The sequence below is a fragment of the Mus musculus genome, chromosome 9 (assembly GCF_000001635.26).
Source record: "Mus musculus strain C57BL/6J chromosome 9, GRCm38.p6 C57BL/6J".
Classification (NCBI taxonomy): domain Eukaryota; kingdom Metazoa; phylum Chordata; class Mammalia; order Rodentia; family Muridae; genus Mus; species Mus musculus.
This window is the reverse complement of record NC_000075.6, coordinates 105,717,265-105,736,160: the sequence shown is the minus strand read 5'-3', so window position 1 is coordinate 105,736,160 and position 18,896 is coordinate 105,717,265. Positions and strand designations below refer to the sequence as shown.

Sequence of the window (18,896 nt, the reverse complement as noted above, 5' to 3'; positions counted from 1 at the left end):
ATATAGACTGTAGTAGAGCCAGAAGATCCTCCCTAGACCTCCTTGCCTCAGCTTCTCAGCCAAGGTTAACGATTCCCTCTTTGTGCTTATGTGGATAGAATGAGCCCCCCACACAAGTCACTTGGAGTTGCCTACCCTACCTCCAGGGGGAGCTAGAGCGGAGGGTTAGTAGCCAAGAGTGCTTGCTAGTTCTTCCAGAGGACTAAAGTTCATAACCTCCTGTAACGCCAGCTTCAAAGTATCTAAAACCAAGTTTCCTGGAGGGACTAAAACATTTTGCCACCTGGGACTGTCCTCAAAACTCTTAGAACCTCTGCAGGCAAAGCTGTGGTGTTGATAATCCTGAATTCTTCCTAGCTAACACCAGGTTTTGGAATGGCCAATGTCCACACTACTCCTTGTTCTGAGTGTGCTAAGAGTGTGTTAGGATGCCGGTCCTGATCTAGTAGGTCTAGGTTGAGGTTTGGGATGCTGCATGTTCAATCAGTCTCCTCCTGATACTGATGCTGCAGATCTGGACCACACAGTGAGTAGCAAGGTCCTGTGTGATCTGTTCCCTGTCTATAGCCAGCATAATATATATGTATCTGTAGGTCTCTTTTGACATGCTGCAAGCTCCATTTATGTTAGTGCCTTGCGAGTATGCTGGATCTACAGTCCCTGGCACAACAGAGCTCAATTCCTTTATGGAATGAATCAAGCAGTAAATGAATGAATGAGACCCAGTTGGGACTTTCACCCTCTGCTAATAGCAGTACCAAGGGGAATGCATTACTTAACATGAATTAACTAAACCCTGGCAGAGGCCCAACGTTTAAGTCGTTGTGCTCATCATGAGAATATTTAACAGGCTATTTGCATAAACTTGTAAACCATGGCAAACTGTTTTAAAGTACATTAATATCTGTTCCTGACGATGTTTGTTCCTGGTTTTGATGAAAGTGCTCTTTTCGAATGCATGAAAACTCCATAATTTCATAGCAGAACTAAACCAATGATAAAAAAAAAACCAAAACCTCTTCTGCATTCACATCTTTGAATCATTAGAAGCTGGCTGGCACCACAAATGGAGATTTTTATTTTAAAAAAACACAGTAAGTACAAAGGAAAATATATATCGATCTATATCTCATCTGTTGATATCAAATATTGATGTGGGTATGTAGATGAATTGAAATCCAAAGATCTGGGGTCCAAAGTGGTATCCAAGGCTGTTACTGGAGTAGTTTTTCCATGTGCCCTGTGGGGCACCTTCATCCATGGGTCCCTTTAATCTCGCTTTGGCAAGAAGTGACCCAGTCATAAATCACCCAGCCCTTGGCATTGCCAGCTGGTCAAAGGCACCACACCCCTCCACCAGCCATTCCATTTTTCTGGCTGAAAACCCTGCTTTTCTTTCTCTGCTTGCTTTTTATGAAATACCCTTCTTGTCAGCTGTTAAAATGGAGTTTCAAAGACAAGTGGAATTTTCTGTGTTTGGGACATGATGAATAGGATCTCTAGACTGCTGTTTCTGAAGGAAATCTACAGAGACAAACACAGCCAGACACCCAGAGAGTGCTGTTCTCTATTGGCTATACGGACCCCTCGCCATAGGTCTTGTATTGTTTTATGGCACAGGAGGAACCCTTCAGTGGAACGATGTGTTTTCTTACTGCAGACTTGAAAGCTCTCCTTGGGACTTACATCTTGGAAGGGGATGTAATTTGTAATGATGGCATACCAGAGGCTTATTAACTTACACAGCACTGGGTGTTCTGCATAAATGAAAAGCACCAACCCAGCCATATGTGGTTATGACTACAAAAAAACAAAATAAAACAAAACAAAAATACAAGCTGATGTGCTATGCCCAGAAAGACATCTTTGAAAGGAATAACATCTTCTTTTGTCCTTTTTGTTGTTGTTGTTGTTGTTGCCCTTAAGAATTTCTCTAAAATCTCCAAAATGCAAGGAAACATAATAGGAAACTAGATCCAAAATACTAATTATAGAGCTGAACTTGTTCTTTGAAAATGTATGTTCCTAGCTAAATAACACTGGCAGCACACACACCATCAAGAAAGGTTAGAATTAGCCAAGCATTGGGGTGCTTCTCCCCAGGACCAGCACTCGAGAGGTAGAGGTAGGGTGAACCCCCAGACTCTACTGGAGACCCTCACATCCACAGCCACTCCAGTGGTGCTGCTTAAACTCAGCAGGTCCTGAAACAGAAAGGGACCGAGGGAAAGGGGTCTGTGGCGGGGAGGAATTGAGAGGTGGGAGGGAGGCATGAGGGGTGGGGATGAGAGTAGCCTGAGTATATCATGCACACGTACGAAATTGTCAAAGGACAAAATATGTGAATAAGTAGTATTTTTTAAAAAGAAGTAGTAGTGAGAGTGATAACGAGGGTCTCTTGGTTCTCAGGAGAGGGGTAGAAAGGAATGGGGGGAGGATCTATGTGAGCAGGCACTGGGAAGAGAAGGGAGCTGATATTGAAATGTAAGGTGAATAAATAAATTAATTAATTAATGGCAAAGAGGGAGGTAGAGGAGTAGAAGCATAGGAGTTCAAGGGTTGCCTTGAAACTTTGTTTTTTTAAAAATGTTGACAGAGTGGGGATGGAAGAGTGGAGGAGAGTCTTGGGAGGAGGGCCTAGAATCGTTCCACACAAATGTGGAGAATAGTGTAGGATTTCTGTTGTCTTCATAGATGGAGGCATAGTAGCCATAGACATTGAATCTGGAGCCAGGCTGCCTGAGTCTGATTCCAGGCTTATACCTTTACATCTTATCTATGGTACCTTGGACAATTGACTCGACAATGGACACATCTTCAGCAAAAGAGCAGTGATAGCAACTACCTCCTCGGACGTTGTGAAAAATCAGTGGTTTGATAGCTGTAGATGCTTGGGACTATTACGGGCACAGAAAGGGTTGTATAATTATTTTTATTACTATAATACTGTATCTACATTGCCTAACCAAACAGCATTTTTAATACCTTTTTATTAGTGTCAGAGTATGCACACATGTACACACCATAGTCCATGTGTAAAAGTCAGAGAGCCAGTTAGAAGACCTGGTTCTCCTCTACCATGTACATTCCAGAAATTGAACTTGGATCCCTGAGCTTGGTGGCAAGCACCACTACCCACTGAACCACCCCCTGGCCTCAGACGGGGGATCCTATGCTCTGGCTGTGGCTCGTGTGTGGAGAAGAGCTCTGCCAGGCTTAGAACAGCCTGTAAACCCACGAGTTAGCTTTTCTGCCTCCCTATCCCACGTGATTTAGGTTGGATGGTCTACGCACTCATCCCTTCTACTAATTTGACAAGTGTTTATGAGTTCTCTAGTAGTGGGCCCTGTTCTAGGACACAAAGATGACAGTTCCATTTTCTAGCAGTCTCTGATATTAACTTAAGAATCTTTATCCTGTGTTCCTTAAGACACTTCGTCACGACGCTAGTTGGTTTTAGTGAAACTCTTTGAGCTTTCTAATGTGCATCCCACACTTTGCAAATGAAGATAAACAGTCCTTGGTGCTGGTAGAAAGCATTCTTTGAAAGGCCACTGTCCTTTGGAAAGCTCGCTTTAAATACTAGACACTTCAGCGGCATCTGTTCCCTGAGCTAAGCAGTGGGAACCTCGGCTCGTTTGGACACGGAGACTCACAAAGAAAGCATAATCATTTAGGCCACATCTGGCCAGGGTTGCTTTATTAATTTTCTTTTATTTACTAGTCTTTATTTGACAGCTCCAATATTTTATTTCCCAGAGTAGGATCAGCTTAGCCTGTAACTCTTCTTCCATCTGCACTTCATTTTCCGTAGAAGACACGTAAAACTGTTGGGGGAGAGTCATACCTCATCCTGCTATATCTGCCATTCTTGTTTCATTCCAGGGGCCTCCAGGACCCGGAGGACAAGCTGGGAGCCAAGGCCATTTGGGAAGCCAAGGAAACAAAGTAGGTCACACTCTTTATTACAGCCCCTCCAACGTTAAAGTCTGTGCTGCCCGAGAGAGCTGTGGCTAGCTGGATCAGCCAGAGCCCTTTCAACACAGAGGAAAACACATCTTGTTGCCTGTAAGCACTGGCTGGATTCTTGGAGAGCCAGCACTCTCTAAGGACCTGGGTGTGGACTGAGATGAGGTCAGGGGCTCTAGCTCAGCATAATCGCACGAGGGGCTACACCCCATCCAACTGTAGGATCTCAGGGCAGGAAGGATGCTTTGGCAAAAACTTCACACCCCCACCCCCACCCTCTTGGCATCATTCCTTCCTCCCTACATCTCTTGCTCTTTCTTTCTCATATGAACCTTGCTAAAGACCTTTTAAGATGCAGGTTTCTGTTGTTGAACTTTAAAGTCAGGTTCAGGAGAGCAAGGCCTGGCCTGTAACAAGAACTTTGTGGGTATTTGTGAATGAATGCAATTCTAGTAGCAGTGATACCCAGGGCACAAAATCAGGCCCAAAGAATTTAGAACATGCTGAAGACAGTGATCTATAGAATAAGAGAGACAGGAGGGTAGAAAGAGGCTAAAATTGAGGTTTAAATAAAGCACTGCTAGGAATATTTCTGTGTTGGAAAAAGAGACATTAAAGAAGGTGCAGACTTGAAGGGGCCTTTAGGATGTAAAGACTTTGGAGAAGCAGAGTGGAAATGGTATGGGGAGGGGGTTGCAACTAAAGTTAGCAACGAGCAGGAAGGCTTAGAGCATCCTAGGAGGAGTTATGAGAGGAATCATTCTTTGCATGAAAGATTTTCTGACTGCCAGTTATGTCAAGATCAATGCAGTCTGTGTGGCTGAGTCTTCTGTCACTGGTACAGCGCTAATTGTTTTGAAGGGATTGTATAGGCAAAACCAGACTCTTGGGAGATGTTAAGTAGACAGCCCAGTGTAGACTGGTTTGTTTGTTTGTTCATTCGTTTGTTTGTTCGTTTGTTTCGAAGGCTGAGAGCTTGGAAACAAGGAGATTAATTGCTCACTCTCATTGCCTCCAAAACCAGCTGGTTCCATAACGCTCTTCTCTCAGACAACTGAGGCAGAGGGGAAGGACTAGATGATCCAGGGATTCCAGTGTGTCTGCTGACCCCGCCACACAGGCAGATGGCTGTGAGGGAGAGTGAGTAGAAGAACGAAGGGAAACGTTTGCTCTGGGGCCAGAGGCAAGGACCGGGCCTGCCTGGAGATGCAGGCTTCCAAATCATTCAGATTAAAAGGACTTTCAGTGAGGCCCGTTTATAAGGAGCAAGAGAGGGAACAGAAGACACTGATTGGGAAAGAAGGAAAAGAAAGGGAGATGGAAAGGGGTAGAGAAGAATTCAGGCAGGGAGGCAAGAAAGAGCCACCGCATCTGGTGGCTAACAGGTTCCAAAGATTAGGCCCAACAGTGCAGCCCTGGGGAGGAGAAAGGGAAGACGCATTGAGCGAGCGCGTGTCAGTGCAGAGACAGGGACAGAGCAGCCATCTACTCGGTCAAGGAATTCCTCATGTAAAGGACAGAAAAGGACCTCTGCTTTTGAGCCTCTCCTGGAGACCAAGCTATGGTCTAGAAATTCCTGGAGGGAGGAGTACGCTTTCAGTGGAAGGTGGGGAGCTGCGTGTTTGTGAGTAGAGAAGAGAACGGGAACAAAAACTCGAGACCAAGTAGAGAAGCTTCTCAGGGCAGAGTGGAGGGGTTTCTCCATAGAGTGAATTGGAGGCAGGAGGCTCTGCCTTTGCACTGGAGAAGTGCCAGCGAGGGCCTGTGCTGCAGGGGATTGGAGAGTGATGTGAAGGCAGTGTGCTGGCGTGTGTAGTGTGGCGTGAAGGTAGACAGGACAAGCACCTTAAGGAGGGCTCTGGGGCATGTGGCATGACAAGAATGGTCAGAAAGCGACTGTTTGAAAGGGGAACCATGCAAAGTAGTGTGTGTGTGTGTGTGTGTGTGTGTGTGTGTGTGTGTGTGTGTGTGTGTGTGTGTGTGTGTGTGTGTGTGTGTATAGGGTTGTGTGTGTGTGAATGGATGTGGGTGTGTTTCCATGGATGGGTACATAATGCATATGAAATGAAGGTACTCTCTAGGGCTTAATACATAGGACTGAAAGAGAGGCACAGAGATGGATGGAATGCAGAGCTAGGTGAGAAGTGAGAACAAGGAGAGAGACACGGGCAGGGGAGCCCTGGGCATTAAGTGGAACTCCTAAGTAGGGTGGCTAGAACTGGGGACATGGTAAGTGCACCAGTGCAAGTCCAAGCCCTGAGTGGGTGGATTTCTGGTGTCACTATTGACTGAGATGCACACCGGCCCAGCCCATCCTCTAGCTCATTTACCCTCAATAATCCTGGGTTCCATGCTGAGCTCTACCAGTGACTGAGTGACAGCTCATTTGGCCCTGGGCAAGCCACAACTTCCCTGCTTTCCTGCTGTAAAGTGGATGTTCTCAAACTTGGGTCAGCTGGGAAGTCTTCTAGCCCATATTGTTGGAGTCTACTGTGAAATGCATTCAGAGGAGGCTGAGAGTTGACTTTCATACAAGTCCTGGATGCTTGTGGGACGCATGGCTCCTAAGAGCACTCCAGGCAAGTGAGTCCTGGGGTTGATGACCTCCATCATCCCCTCCAATCCTGTGTCACCACCAGACTTCAGAATCCACGTTCACAGTTCTCACTCACACGCTCTGAACGAGCTTTCTGTTCTTCCGAGTGAGCTAACCACCAACCTTAAGAGTGAGCAGGCTTTACCAATGTGACAGCAACTAGGCACTCAGGGGCAGTGGCCACAGAAGTAAAGCCACGTTGCTTAGTCTTCCCTTGATAAAAATGTAAGAAGAACGATGCTGTGTCCCTATGCTCTTCTTCCTCAGACCCCATAAACCCAGTCTAATAAATAAAGTACCAGACAAGACCTAGTGGGGAGCCATCCCACAAAATACCTGATCAGTGCTCCTCAGAGCTATCAAGGTCATTCAGAAACAAAAGACCCCAGTCTGGAAGAATCTATAGTGTGTCACATTGAGTAAACTCCTGGGGACCTGCAACCAACAACAAACACTAGGTAAAAAGAAGAGACTGAAGAACTGGTTTTGGTGACGACAGTGAATCCGTATTGGTTGGTTGTCGTGCTGAGCACGAATGGCTACAATTAACAAATCAAGAATGGAGGAGGGAAGACTGTGGGGTTTTGTACCTCTAAAGCTATTTCAAATTGAATGTTTTCTTTCCTTAAAAAGGGAGTTCTCTTTCCTTCCCAAGTCCATGTTCATTTTCCCAAGTAGCTGAGGTTGCCCCCAAGGCACTACTGATATCGGCTCATAAGCCATGGGAGATGTTCTCCTTGTCGGAGACCTTCCTAGGCTGATCTACACTCAGGTCTCAAGCCTAGTCAATCTGCCATCCTCAGAGCTAGGTGGTTTGCACAGGCCATCATGAGAAACAACCTTGTTAATATTTTTTAACAGAGATACTCCTTCCTAGACCAAGATGGGGGCATTTTCAAGGCACTGAGTGGCTGAGATAGTGAACTCCCCTCAATAATAAATCCAACTTGCCGAGACTTGGGTGATGGATGGAGGAGACCCCTTTGGCCAGCCACAGTCATTCCTCACAGTCATTTGTATGTTGTATGCAAACCTGGATACAAACCCATTGCTGTGACCTATTGTGACCTAGTTAAACAGTGCCTGCAGCCGTCATTTCTGATTTGCCCTTACACAAACAACCTAATGAGAGTTGGACGTGGTGGTTCATACCTGCCGTCCTACTGCTGAAGGGCTGGAGAGGGAAGACTTCCACGGAGTCAAAGCCAACCTGGGACTCGAGTGAGACCCTGCCTCAGATAAACAAAGCAACCAATTTAGGGCCTGTCTCATTGTCTGTTGGACAGGGAGAACCTGGAGACCTGGGAGAAAAGGGAGCTGCTGGCTTTCCAGGTCCTCGGGGCCTGCAGGTGGGTCTGTCTTCACGTTTGATCTGCTCTTTGGAACCTTTTACTTCAGAAGTGTATCAGTTATTATTTCTCTACAAGAAGTAACAGTAAAGGAAAGCTTTATGTTGGCTTAGGGTTCAAGGGAATACGATCCATCATGTCAGGGGAGGCAGTGACATGGGTCCCTGGTCACATGGCAGCTGCAGCCAGGCAGCAGGGAATGAGCAGGAAGTAGGCTGGACTATAAAACCTCAAGGTCTGCTCCTAATGGCCTGCTTCCTCCCTGGCCCCTCCCTGTGCAGATTCTACAACCCTCCCCCAAAGTAGCACCAGCCAGAGACCAAGTGTTCAAACACATGACCCATTGGCTGACAATATTCACTTCACAGCAAATAGATGTCTGCACTACGTCTCTGGGGAAAGCCCAGAAGAGCTTTAAAGATCCCATCTCTGTCTAGCTTTATCGTGTGTGTCCCAGCTGTCATTGTGAGAGGCATCACAGTCGTTTCTGGTTGTTTCCTTGGCTAGTGTTTCTAAGGCAGCAGACACCATGGGCATGATGCTCTGGAGATGGTAAAACAGACTAAGCTCTTTCTCTATAGAGCATCCTCCCGTGACTCCTCGGATCTGCAGGACCTCTTTATCAGAAATCATTCCACCCTTCCCCCTTTTCCCAGGGCTTCTAACAAGCATGCAGTTGACCGGTCTTGTTTGTTCAGTGAACTAGAGATAGATTAGGGTTGAAGTATTAATATACAGATGCTTTCCGAAGAGTTGATTAATAATGCTGCCTGCTTTTCCTGAAAGATGGCTGCATGTCCAGCACCTTCTCTTGATCTTTCATAATATCATGTAGAACAGTAGCTGTAATTGTCATTTACAGGGGCTTTTAGTGCCCTCACCAGTGTCCCTGGTACCCACCCTGCTAGAGGACCCTGCTTCCTAGTGGTTCCCGAAAGACTCCAAAATCTATCACTCATATCCTGTAAATAAGCCCACCTCTCTCTGTAGTCTGGGTGTGTGTGATTAGCTGCTTTGCTTGCAGGGTGACGACGGCAGCCCGGGATATGGTAGCATTGGCCGCAAAGGGACAAAGGTAAGTTGCAGCCACGGATGCTGGACTTATTCCATTTGCTTTTGTTTGCTTGCTTGGCTCTCCATGTTTAAGAGAAAGTAGGCAATGTATAAAGGGGTCTGGTACCATTCGAAATCTATTTTAATGGTTCACTTACTGATGTCCTGTGGGCTGTATAGTAGAGAATCATGCCAGGATTCTAGGAACAGGTGAAAATTGAAAGTTGAAAAAGAATCGTCCGTACTTTTCTGTGATGGGTGGGTAGAACCTGGTATGTTCCAGCTTGAACTGCCCCTAATTTTAGCAGTCCTGTGTGTAACTCTGCCTAGGAGCTGTCCACATTTTGTCTTCTATTGTATGGTTGGTGAGAACTTTTTTATAGCATTTTTCTTAATGCATTTGTCCAGACAGTATCTTAAAAATAAAAATGAATGATTGTCACGTTACTGGATATGTAAATGCCTGAAAAATCAGTAAGTTGACTGAAGCCCAGTTGGTTTTGATATGCTAATAATAGTCACTTTAAAATATCATCATGAGTGGCTGGGAAGATGGTTCAGTAAGTAAAAACACTTGCCTTGCAAGCACGAATACTAGAATTCAGCCCCCAGAATCCATGTAAATAGCCTGTTGTGGTAGTAGGCATTTGTAATCCCAGAGGTGCTGAGAAGGGAGGCAGAGACAGGAGCTCCTGGAGCTCCTGGCCAGCTAGTCAGAACCACTTGATAAAGTTCTAGGCCAGCCAGAGGCCCTGTCTGAAAATAAAAACATAAGACACCTGAAGCCCAACACCCAAGATTCTCCTCTGCCTTTGTCTACACACGCACACACACACACACACACACACACACGTACATACATACATGCACAAACCCACACAGCACATGTTTATCCATGTACATACAATCATCATAAAAAATACCCAATTATTATTACAAAATGTTCAGAAAATATAGTTTTTTCTGAAACAAACAAACACATTAGGAATCCATAATCCCAATCTGAGCCATGTGGATTTGTCACTTTGGGACTAGGAGAAGGGACCAGTATACCGCTAGTGGAGTTCCACAGGGAATGCTCCAAGATGGTATCAGGAGGAAAAGCATCACTTGCTAAAGATTTTTGAAAATTAAAACTAAAAAAATGAGGTGTTTTGGTAATGTCCTCAGAATGTAGGATAATTGAAAACATTAATATCCCACAGAAAATAGCTTATGACATTAGTCTCTCTGTAAATTGAATACATATGAAGTTTGTTATAAAAATGCGTGTGAACATGGGGAGTGCATGAGCGCACATATGTTCATGTGGCAGTCAGAGGTTAACATGGGGGTGAGGTGAGAAGCCTCCTTTAACCTGCTCCACCTTATATTTTCAGTCAGGGTCTCTCATTAAGCTTGGAGCTCTCTGTTGGGCTGAGCTGGCTGGCCACTGATCCCCTGGGATCGCCTGCCTCTCCCCAATGGTGCCAGGCTGCCAGGGGTCAGATTCTCCTGCTTCCAGACTGAACACATAGTGAGTGCATGGAGCCATCTTCCCAGACCTCCATTTAAAATTTGTACGTAGAAACTTAAAGTATAAGCCCAGAATATACTTAGAAGAACTTTTGCCCCACCGTGCCTAACGTGCATTTTTTTACAAAGCTATAAGTTAATTAGGACATGGGATGTGTTACTGCTAGAGGTAGGAAGATTTGGGTAATTTTTCTTTTTGTCTTTTGGATTTTTTTTGTTTGAGGATTTTTTTTTACATCATAATAAAGCGTTCTTTTTTGTAGATGAGTGATAATTAGAATTTGAGAAGTGGGAAGAAGGTCAGGGGTTTGGTTGATGCAATCTACATGTGTAAATTCAAAGTGTGCCCTTAGCACTGGTCACTAATAGGTGTTCATCAAAGCTTTAAAACGTTGAAAGAAAATACAGTTTAGGGACTGAGGGATAGCTCAGCAAGAGTATTTTCCACAAAAGCAAGAGGACCTGAATTCAAATCCCCAGCACCCATGTAATTGCTTGACATAGTATAAGGCTTTTAACCTCATCTTAGCAGGGTGGGGTAGAGATGCCTGGGTCCTGGGAGCTCATGGCTAGCCTAGCCAAAATGGTGAGTTCCAGGTTCTAGGAAGGACCCAGCCTCAAAAATGGAGATGGCAGGTGTGTTAGAGAAGACAAATGCTGTCCTCCTCTGGACTCTACTGGCACTCCTTCACATACATACACACACATAAAACACACACGCACACCACATGCTCATACACACACACACACACACATGTTTATATACACACACATACGCTCAGACACACACATATACACCACGCTCATACAGAAAGAAAAGATGGTTTATTTTAAATACACATTTCTCATCAGATGAGGGTAGGAAATCTCTTCAATGAGTCTTTGACTAAAGTAAGGTAAACAAAGGACCTTAAGATGAATAGTGAAGTCTGGACACTGTTTCGACTTTTTTAATTTCTCCATTGAAACTCATCTGAGAAAGGCCATTTGTCACTGAGAGACACACAGCTGAGGTGGCGCTCTCTTCTGTTGCATGCACTCAGATAAACACAGGCCATTTACAATTACCCCCTCCCTTTCTCCTTCAGTACTTCCTAGCTCTCATCCTAGATTGCCATCCTGTATGTGTAGCCCATGAGTAACTGAATTTAGAAACTGGGATTTGTTCCTCTGAGAATGCTGTCTAGTTTCCAGTGGGTTCACCCCTTCCTTGATGCACAGTGTGAAAGCTAAACAAGGAAGATGGTGGCATTAAAGTCAATATAAATGTCCTTGGGCCAAGTGTGTATGTATTAATTTCCTCCATTGTTGATGGCAGGGGCAAGAAGGATTCCCCGGAGAGAGTGGACTGAAGGTACGTCCACTCTTCACAGCCTTGAGAGAGTCAGGATGCTGCAGGTACAGGGGATGTTCCCTAGGACAGTTAATGAGAAACAAGATTCTACCTCAGCGAGGGGTAGCACAGGAAAGAAACAGGTTGCCCTCACCAAGTTTTTTTGTTGTTGTTGTTGTTTTAGCCTTTTTTTAATTAGATATTTTCTTTATTTACATTTCAAATGCTATCCCAAAAGTCCCCTATATCTTTCCCCTGCCCTGCTCCCCTACCCACCCACTCCCACTTCTTGGCCCTGGCGTTCCCCTGCACTGGGGCATATAAAGTTTGAAAGACCAAGGGGCCTCTCTTCCCGATGATGGCTGACTAGGCCATCTTCTGCTACATATGCAGCTAGAGACACGAGCTCTGGGGAGTACTGGCTAGTTCATATTGTTGTTCCACCTATAGGGTTGCAGACTCCTTCAGCTCCTTGGGTACTTTCTCTAGCTCCTCCATTGGGGGCCCTGTGTTCCATCCAATAGCTGACTGTGAGCATCTACTTCTGTGTTTGCTGGGCCCCGGCATAGCCTCACAAGAGACAGCTGTATCAGGGTCCTTTCAGCAAAATCTTGCTGGTGTATGCAATAGTGTCTGGGTTTGGTGGCTGATTATGGGATTGGTTTGTTTGTTTAGGAGTAAGAACTTTTAAAATATGTCAAGCTTTTATTTTTACAGGTAAAGGGAATAAGATAATCCTTTAAAAAGTTTTCTCCTCAAACACACTCCTTCCCTGGTTTTTTATCATAGCTTAAGCGGGGGTTCTCGACCTTCCTAAGGCTGTGGTCCTTCAACACAGTTCCACGACCATAAAATTATTTTCATGGCTACTTCATAACTGTCATTTTCTATTGGTATGAATCAAAATGTAAATATCTGTGGTTTCTAATGGTCTTACTTGACCCTGTGAAAGGTTTATTTGACCCCCCCCCCAAAGGGGTTTGTGACCCACAGGTTGAGAACTATTGGCTTAAAGAAAAGAAACTCAGATGGTGAGATTTAGCCTGACTTGATTCCGACCTCCCTGGGAATATTTAGAAAAACCACCTGTCAGGTCATAAGCCAACGATGCTAATCTCTACCTCAGTGCCTTCCATTTCTCTGGAAAGTTTTACTGAACTCAATGTTAGGCCCTGCAATAAGGTCAGGAGACCAAAAACAAAAGGAGCCCTTGGTTCTCCATGGAACCTGAGTTCTGGTCTGGAGGGCTGAACCCTGAGCCAGTGAATGACGGGGTGTGCTGGGGAGAAAGCAACACAGACTTTGTTTTAACTAAAAGACAAAAGGTATAAGACTTTACATCGGAATCAGTTTACAAACATAGATATGCCTTTGTGACATATGTATTTGATTTTGGTGATGATTTTAATCATAGTATATTCATTTAGGGTGATATTGGGGACCCTGGTGATCCAGGAGAAGCTGGTCCCAAGGGAGCCAGAGGCAAAACGGTAAGCTATCCAGAGGGTAACTTTGGCTCGTGTGTGTGTGTGTGTGTGTGTGTGTACATGTCTGTGTGGGAGAGGAGAGAAAGAGGAAAGAGACTAGTTGGTTTTTTTATTGTGTTCATGTGTATGATGAGTGTGTGTGTGTGTGTGCGCACACATGCACGCATGCTTACACATGCTTGGTTCATGATCATGTATGTTTGTATACACACAAAGGTTAGATACCAATGATAAGTGTCTTTTTCAATTACTTGCCATCTTTTTGTTAATATTTAATAATAAAAAAAAGAAAACATTGTGTGTGAGTGTTTGCCCACATGTATCAAAGTGTAATCGTGAATGCCTGTTGCCCACAGAAACCAAAGGTGGACATCAAATCTCCTGGAACTGGAGTTACAAGTGGGTCACGGTCCTGAGCTGTTCAGGAACCAAGTCCAGGTCCCAAGCAAGAGCAAACATCTCTCTACTCCTTCCATCTTAGTGTCTAAGCCAGGGCCTCTCACTGAACCTGATACCTGCCCACTCAGCTCGACTGGCTGGCCAGCAGGCCCCAGGGATTACAGATACACACCATTGCACTCTCATCGCCCAAGGCCACCAAGAAGGCCAAGAACTGTTTTAATGAACACATTGGCCCATTCTGTTGCCAGTGTGCCTTTCTTAACCTTTGGAAGTAAGACTTTTATTAAAGGAACTTGTGTAATCCAAAGGTTTTGCACTGACAAATTACAATCAGTTCATCCAGCCTTCCTAGAAAACTGATATCCACTAACATCTTGCTTAAAAACATCTCAAAACTTTCGTGGAGCTACTTTTAATAAGATGTCTATTAAAAGGTCCTGGCCTTGCTTGCCAGGTTTCTCCTGAGCTTTGTGAGATGTCTGGATGTTAAACTGAATTATAGGAGAGTCAAGTATCACCTGACGTTTTATGTCACATAAACACGACTCTTCATCATGTGTCACAGGAATCAGCTCACCTTGGGTTACAGATGGTTAGAAATATGACAGCGCGTTCCTTTTACCAGTATTAGGAAGACATAGAAGAATCTCAAGTTCAAGGCTAGCCTGAGCTACAAAGTGAGCCCATGTCTCAGAGAACAGCAGGATAGAAAAAAGGATGGAACCTTTGCGGTTGTTGACTGTACACTTTAGATTGTGGGTAAAGGAGATTGTGTTGTGACAGGACACTCTGAAGACAAGTGTCTCTCAAAAAAAGTCTTTGCCTCTTACCCTTCTGAATAATCTTGACTGGAAAAAACTGGTCTACAACCCTGTCCATGACCAAGATCTTAGGGGGAAAAAAAAACCTTTTAGGAAAACATGTACTTGAGACAGCTTTCTGGTGTGTCTTCATAGCGAATTTTACTGTGATGTAGTTTTTCCCTACAAGCTGAATTTTACGTGTAGGGCTCATGTTTGGAGGTTGTAAGCTTCACCAGGGGCACCTCCTTCTCCAGGCTGCTCTTGAGGGGGCTGCTTCCAGCTGTAACTCTTGTGTGTGTTTTCAGATGGCAAGCCTTTATCATTTTTGCCCTCAGCAATGACGAAGACGAATATAATTAGGAAAATAATTGGGAAAGGCTTTCAAGTTAATCCAGATGTCACCCGCATAGAGACATCTCTGGATCACTTCCCTTGGCTCGTTAATGGAGCAGTTTAATTTGTACACCAGCAGCATGCTAACAAGTTCATCCATTTGTCGGGGTCCTCCCTACGACAGTCCCATTCATCAGTTTTTAGTACACTTAACTGATGGGAGACGTGTGGGCAGGTGTCTTGGCCTCTGGGGATGCGTTTTGGTTCCCCCTTTGTTGTTCTCTTGTTGGGCTGTTATAACTTACTAATTTTTCTGCCTCTAACTACTCCGTCCCCCTCCTTAACATGAGTAATATTTGGATTTGAAATGGAAGTTTAAACACTGAAAATGTCCAGGTTTTCCCCTGGAAGAGCAGCTGTTTTCTCTGGAAAGATTTAGCCTTAAATTATGAATGTCTTTTCAGGTCTCTTGGAATTATTCTATTCTTAGCTTGAGTTCACTGAGTTACAGATTTTAAAATCTATAAACCTGTTTTAGCTGTGCATATATGTATATTTGTATGTATATTTTTAAAAAGAACCAAAAAAAAAAAAAACCCCCAAAATCTTTGAACAGGTTTCAAGCAGGGATGTGGGACTTTGGCCATCTGGAGCTGAAGAGCCTTCATGGGGAGGCTGCCCGTGGGTGGTGTTGAGCGTTTAACTGCATCCATGGAGCCTTCCACTGAATTCCAGTCCTACCCAGCCTACTTCCCTAGTTAGAGCAACTAGCTATATCTCCATACGCTATCATGTGAGGTGGGAAAACTTCTCCCAGCAGGCACTTGTATTGAAAGAGTCGGGGGCAGCATATTACATTTTCTTACTTTAAAATGGCTTTTATCTTTCACCTTAAAAAAATAAATTTAAAAAGGTGATCCCAGGCTATGGTCATGGCTCACTGGTAGAGTGCTTGTCTGACATATCTTCACCACCACCCCACCCTCCCACCCCCGCCAGCACAAAAGAGAAAATGGCAGTCAATCCCATCCTCTTCTCCACCTTCCTCTTGCTTCCTTTGTCTCTGAACGCTTCTTTCATCCAAATAGAGTGTCTTGGAATTGAAAGTCTCTTTGCACTCTCTGAAGACATTTGCATATGCAACAGGCACGTCCTGAGCAGCCCTATCTGTTTTCCCTGTTGCCTGGTATCCAATAGATACCGTTCTGCAGGGACAGTGCATCTATCTGGCTGTGAGGTCTCCTCTTCTCCTCCCCTGCCAGGTTTCTCCATCTCCCTTCCACTCCCACGCCCCCTGGATTTCCCATCATGGAAAACTCTGCCAGGAACCTTGTATTCATTACTTTTCTTATCATTGTGGTAAAGTATTTGACACAAACACACTAAGGAGAAAAGAAGGATTATTCTGGCTCTCAGCATCTGAGGATCCAGTCCATGGTCATTTGGTTCATGTTTTGGGGCTCATGGGCAGAACACTACAATGGTGGGGAGCAGAGAAAAAACGGAACAGACTGGAGACAGTCTAAGTTTTAAAGCATATCTTTGGGTGAGTTATTCCTCCAGCTAAGCTCCTCTTCGTAAAGCTTCTAAAACATCCCAGAGAGGGCCAGCATCTGGACACCGAGAGTTCAGAACACAAGCCGGTGTAAGGGGAGTCTCCCATGTAAACCCTAACAAGCTGATCAGAGGAGACAGGCTCCTGGAAGGTTTGATGATACAGTGAACATCTGAAAATGACTTCTATTGCCTCCAGATGTGGCAATAGTGCGGCGAGTGTACAGCTCTGGGTTGGAATTACTTCCTTGGAACTTTTTAAGTGATTATGTTTTCCATTATTTCTGGCGGGTTTTGTTCCTTTGTAAGAATTCAGAGTCCTATTAACTAGTGTTTTCTCTCTGGAACCCCGCTGGATCACCTCTTAGATCTGCCATGGGTTTGGTTACTGGACATATGGTCCATTTTTTCCCACTTTCCTGAGAATTAGCAGGTCCCTTGACCCTGAAAATATGTCCCCTTTCATTCTGTTATTTTGCTGACCTTTGACCTTCCCCTGCAGAGCTCTCTGCTCTGTATATTGAAACATCTATCATCCAGTATAACGACAGAGTCCCTGAGTTTACTTCGTATGGTATTTATTTTATAGGTACAACCTCTCTTTGATCTTCTCCTTTCTGGGAAGGTATCTTCTTGATTCTATTTTTAATTTATGTCCCATAGTTGACCTTTGAAAAGTTGGTTGCTAAAATCTGACTGTTCTTTCTCTGTAGTGTACTGTTCTTGTCTCATGACTGAAGCATCTCATCTCTCTGAGGATATGAGTGAATATTTTTAGGTCCTCTTTGTTCAACCCAGTTTCCTCCAGGTTTGCCTTCTGTCTTGACATTCAGCTCCCATGGATCTCAAGAACAGCAGTGCATTTACACTGAGCATTGAGTACAAAGAGTCTGGTAGGAAACCCTGAAGTCAGGACCGATTTGCCAGTTATGAATTTCACTGATGGCTATCTGCTGGACCTGTGCTTGGCAACCCTTCACTATTGGTGTTCTCTCTTCTTTGATTTCCCTCTGGAAACACCTTCTACCCTTTTTTAGAGGGTTCATATCCTGATGCCAGTTTAGAGGACACTGGCAATGAGAGCAGAAGCTCAGACTCAATGTGCATATTTTGGTTGGTTCTCCTGGCTCAGTGTGGTAATATTTGTCTTCAGCTCTGCCGAGAATCCTACCCCTGATTTACCTTTGCTTTTTCCTAGTGGGGAAAAGTGTCTAACTACCTGGTGAAATTTTCCCCACTAGTCCTCCGTATTTAGCCTCTTCACTTCTGCTTCTGGGGACCTCTGGCCCCGACAAAGCCTGAGCTTTCTGGGAATGTGTGATACCAAACACACTGGTTCTTGGGTGCATCTGCTGCTGGCTCAGGGCTCAGACTCCTCGGCTCTGCCAGGTCGGCTCCACACAACACCTATGCATCTGCGTTCCAGGCTCCACAACGTTGAGGCTCCCTTTATTTCTTTTTCTTGTACTATTCATTTTTATTTTAAAATCTATTATGGAAATATTAGAAAGGGACAAAGGTATCCAAGTGGTCTCCTTTTCTTTCTCTTGAAGGTAAACATAACTTTTAAATAAAGTAAGGTCATTAAGTTATGTTTTTTAATACTGTCAATATCAATTGGGCACTGGAAGGATATTAGTGATAATTAACTTCCCCACAGGTGGTGCTTTTATAGATTAATTTTTAAATAACTTCATTTATTACTGTAAAGGATTTACAAATCCTGACACATTAAAAAAAATGTGTGTGTGTGTCTGTCTGTCTGTCTGTCTGTCTGTCTGTCTGTCTGTGGGTATGTGCGTATGAATGCAGGTGCCTCCAGAGGCTAGGGGAGGGAGCTGGACCCCCTGGAGCTGGCGTTGCAGGTGTGAACCTCTTGACATGGGTGTTAGGGACCAAATTTGGGTCCTGTGGGAAAGTAAGACGTGATTCTAACCACCAAAACATCTCTCTAGCCCTCCTCTCCTGTGGCATTTTGAATGATGAAAACAATGTTGTTTCTTAAACAACAAACACACCAACAACCCTAAGTCCTAGCTTTTTCTAGGACAAACTGTATTGTTAAATGTGCATAGAAGAATTCTTACGTACAGTAAACAAGATAACTGTTGTTTCTATGCCACTGTTGCCATCATGCCCTTCCCATTACGGAGATTTCCACCCAACCATTGACTGTGTTGTTGCTAATTTTGTGGGTTTGGTTCTGTTTTGTTCTTGGATTTTGAGCCCAGCATGTGATCATAATTTTGTATGTGTTTTTTTTTTCAATTTAGTTACCTTCATGTTCTTAAGAAATCCACACTACTTTGATCCAACAAAATTCAAAATTCTAATCTTAGTAATCTTCAATAATAATCAGAATTATATATATGTGTGTGTATATACATATAAATATATACATACATGTATACATATGTGTATATATTTATATATAATAGCATTGTTAGCAACATCAAACTTAAATGCCAACAGCAAGGACCAATTGAATAAATCATGGTATAT

General features: G+C 44.2%; 1 protein-coding gene across 2 annotated transcripts in view; it reads left to right on the top strand.

The window, feature by feature from the left end:
• The window catches only part of Col6a6 (collagen, type VI, alpha 6), a 138,830-nt gene that overhangs the window by 92,086 nt on the left and 27,848 nt on the right, over window positions 1-18,896 (top strand). For both annotated transcript variants that reach the window (NM_001102607.1, XM_006511732.4), the window contains exons 24-28: window positions 3,886-3,948; window positions 7,852-7,914; window positions 8,939-8,989; window positions 11,801-11,836; window positions 13,243-13,305. In NM_001102607.1, the coding sequence (NP_001096077.1) occupies window positions 3,886-3,948; window positions 7,852-7,914; window positions 8,939-8,989; window positions 11,801-11,836; window positions 13,243-13,305 (276 nt within the window). The remainder of the gene's footprint in view (window positions 1-3,885; window positions 3,949-7,851; window positions 7,915-8,938; window positions 8,990-11,800; window positions 11,837-13,242; window positions 13,306-18,896) is intronic.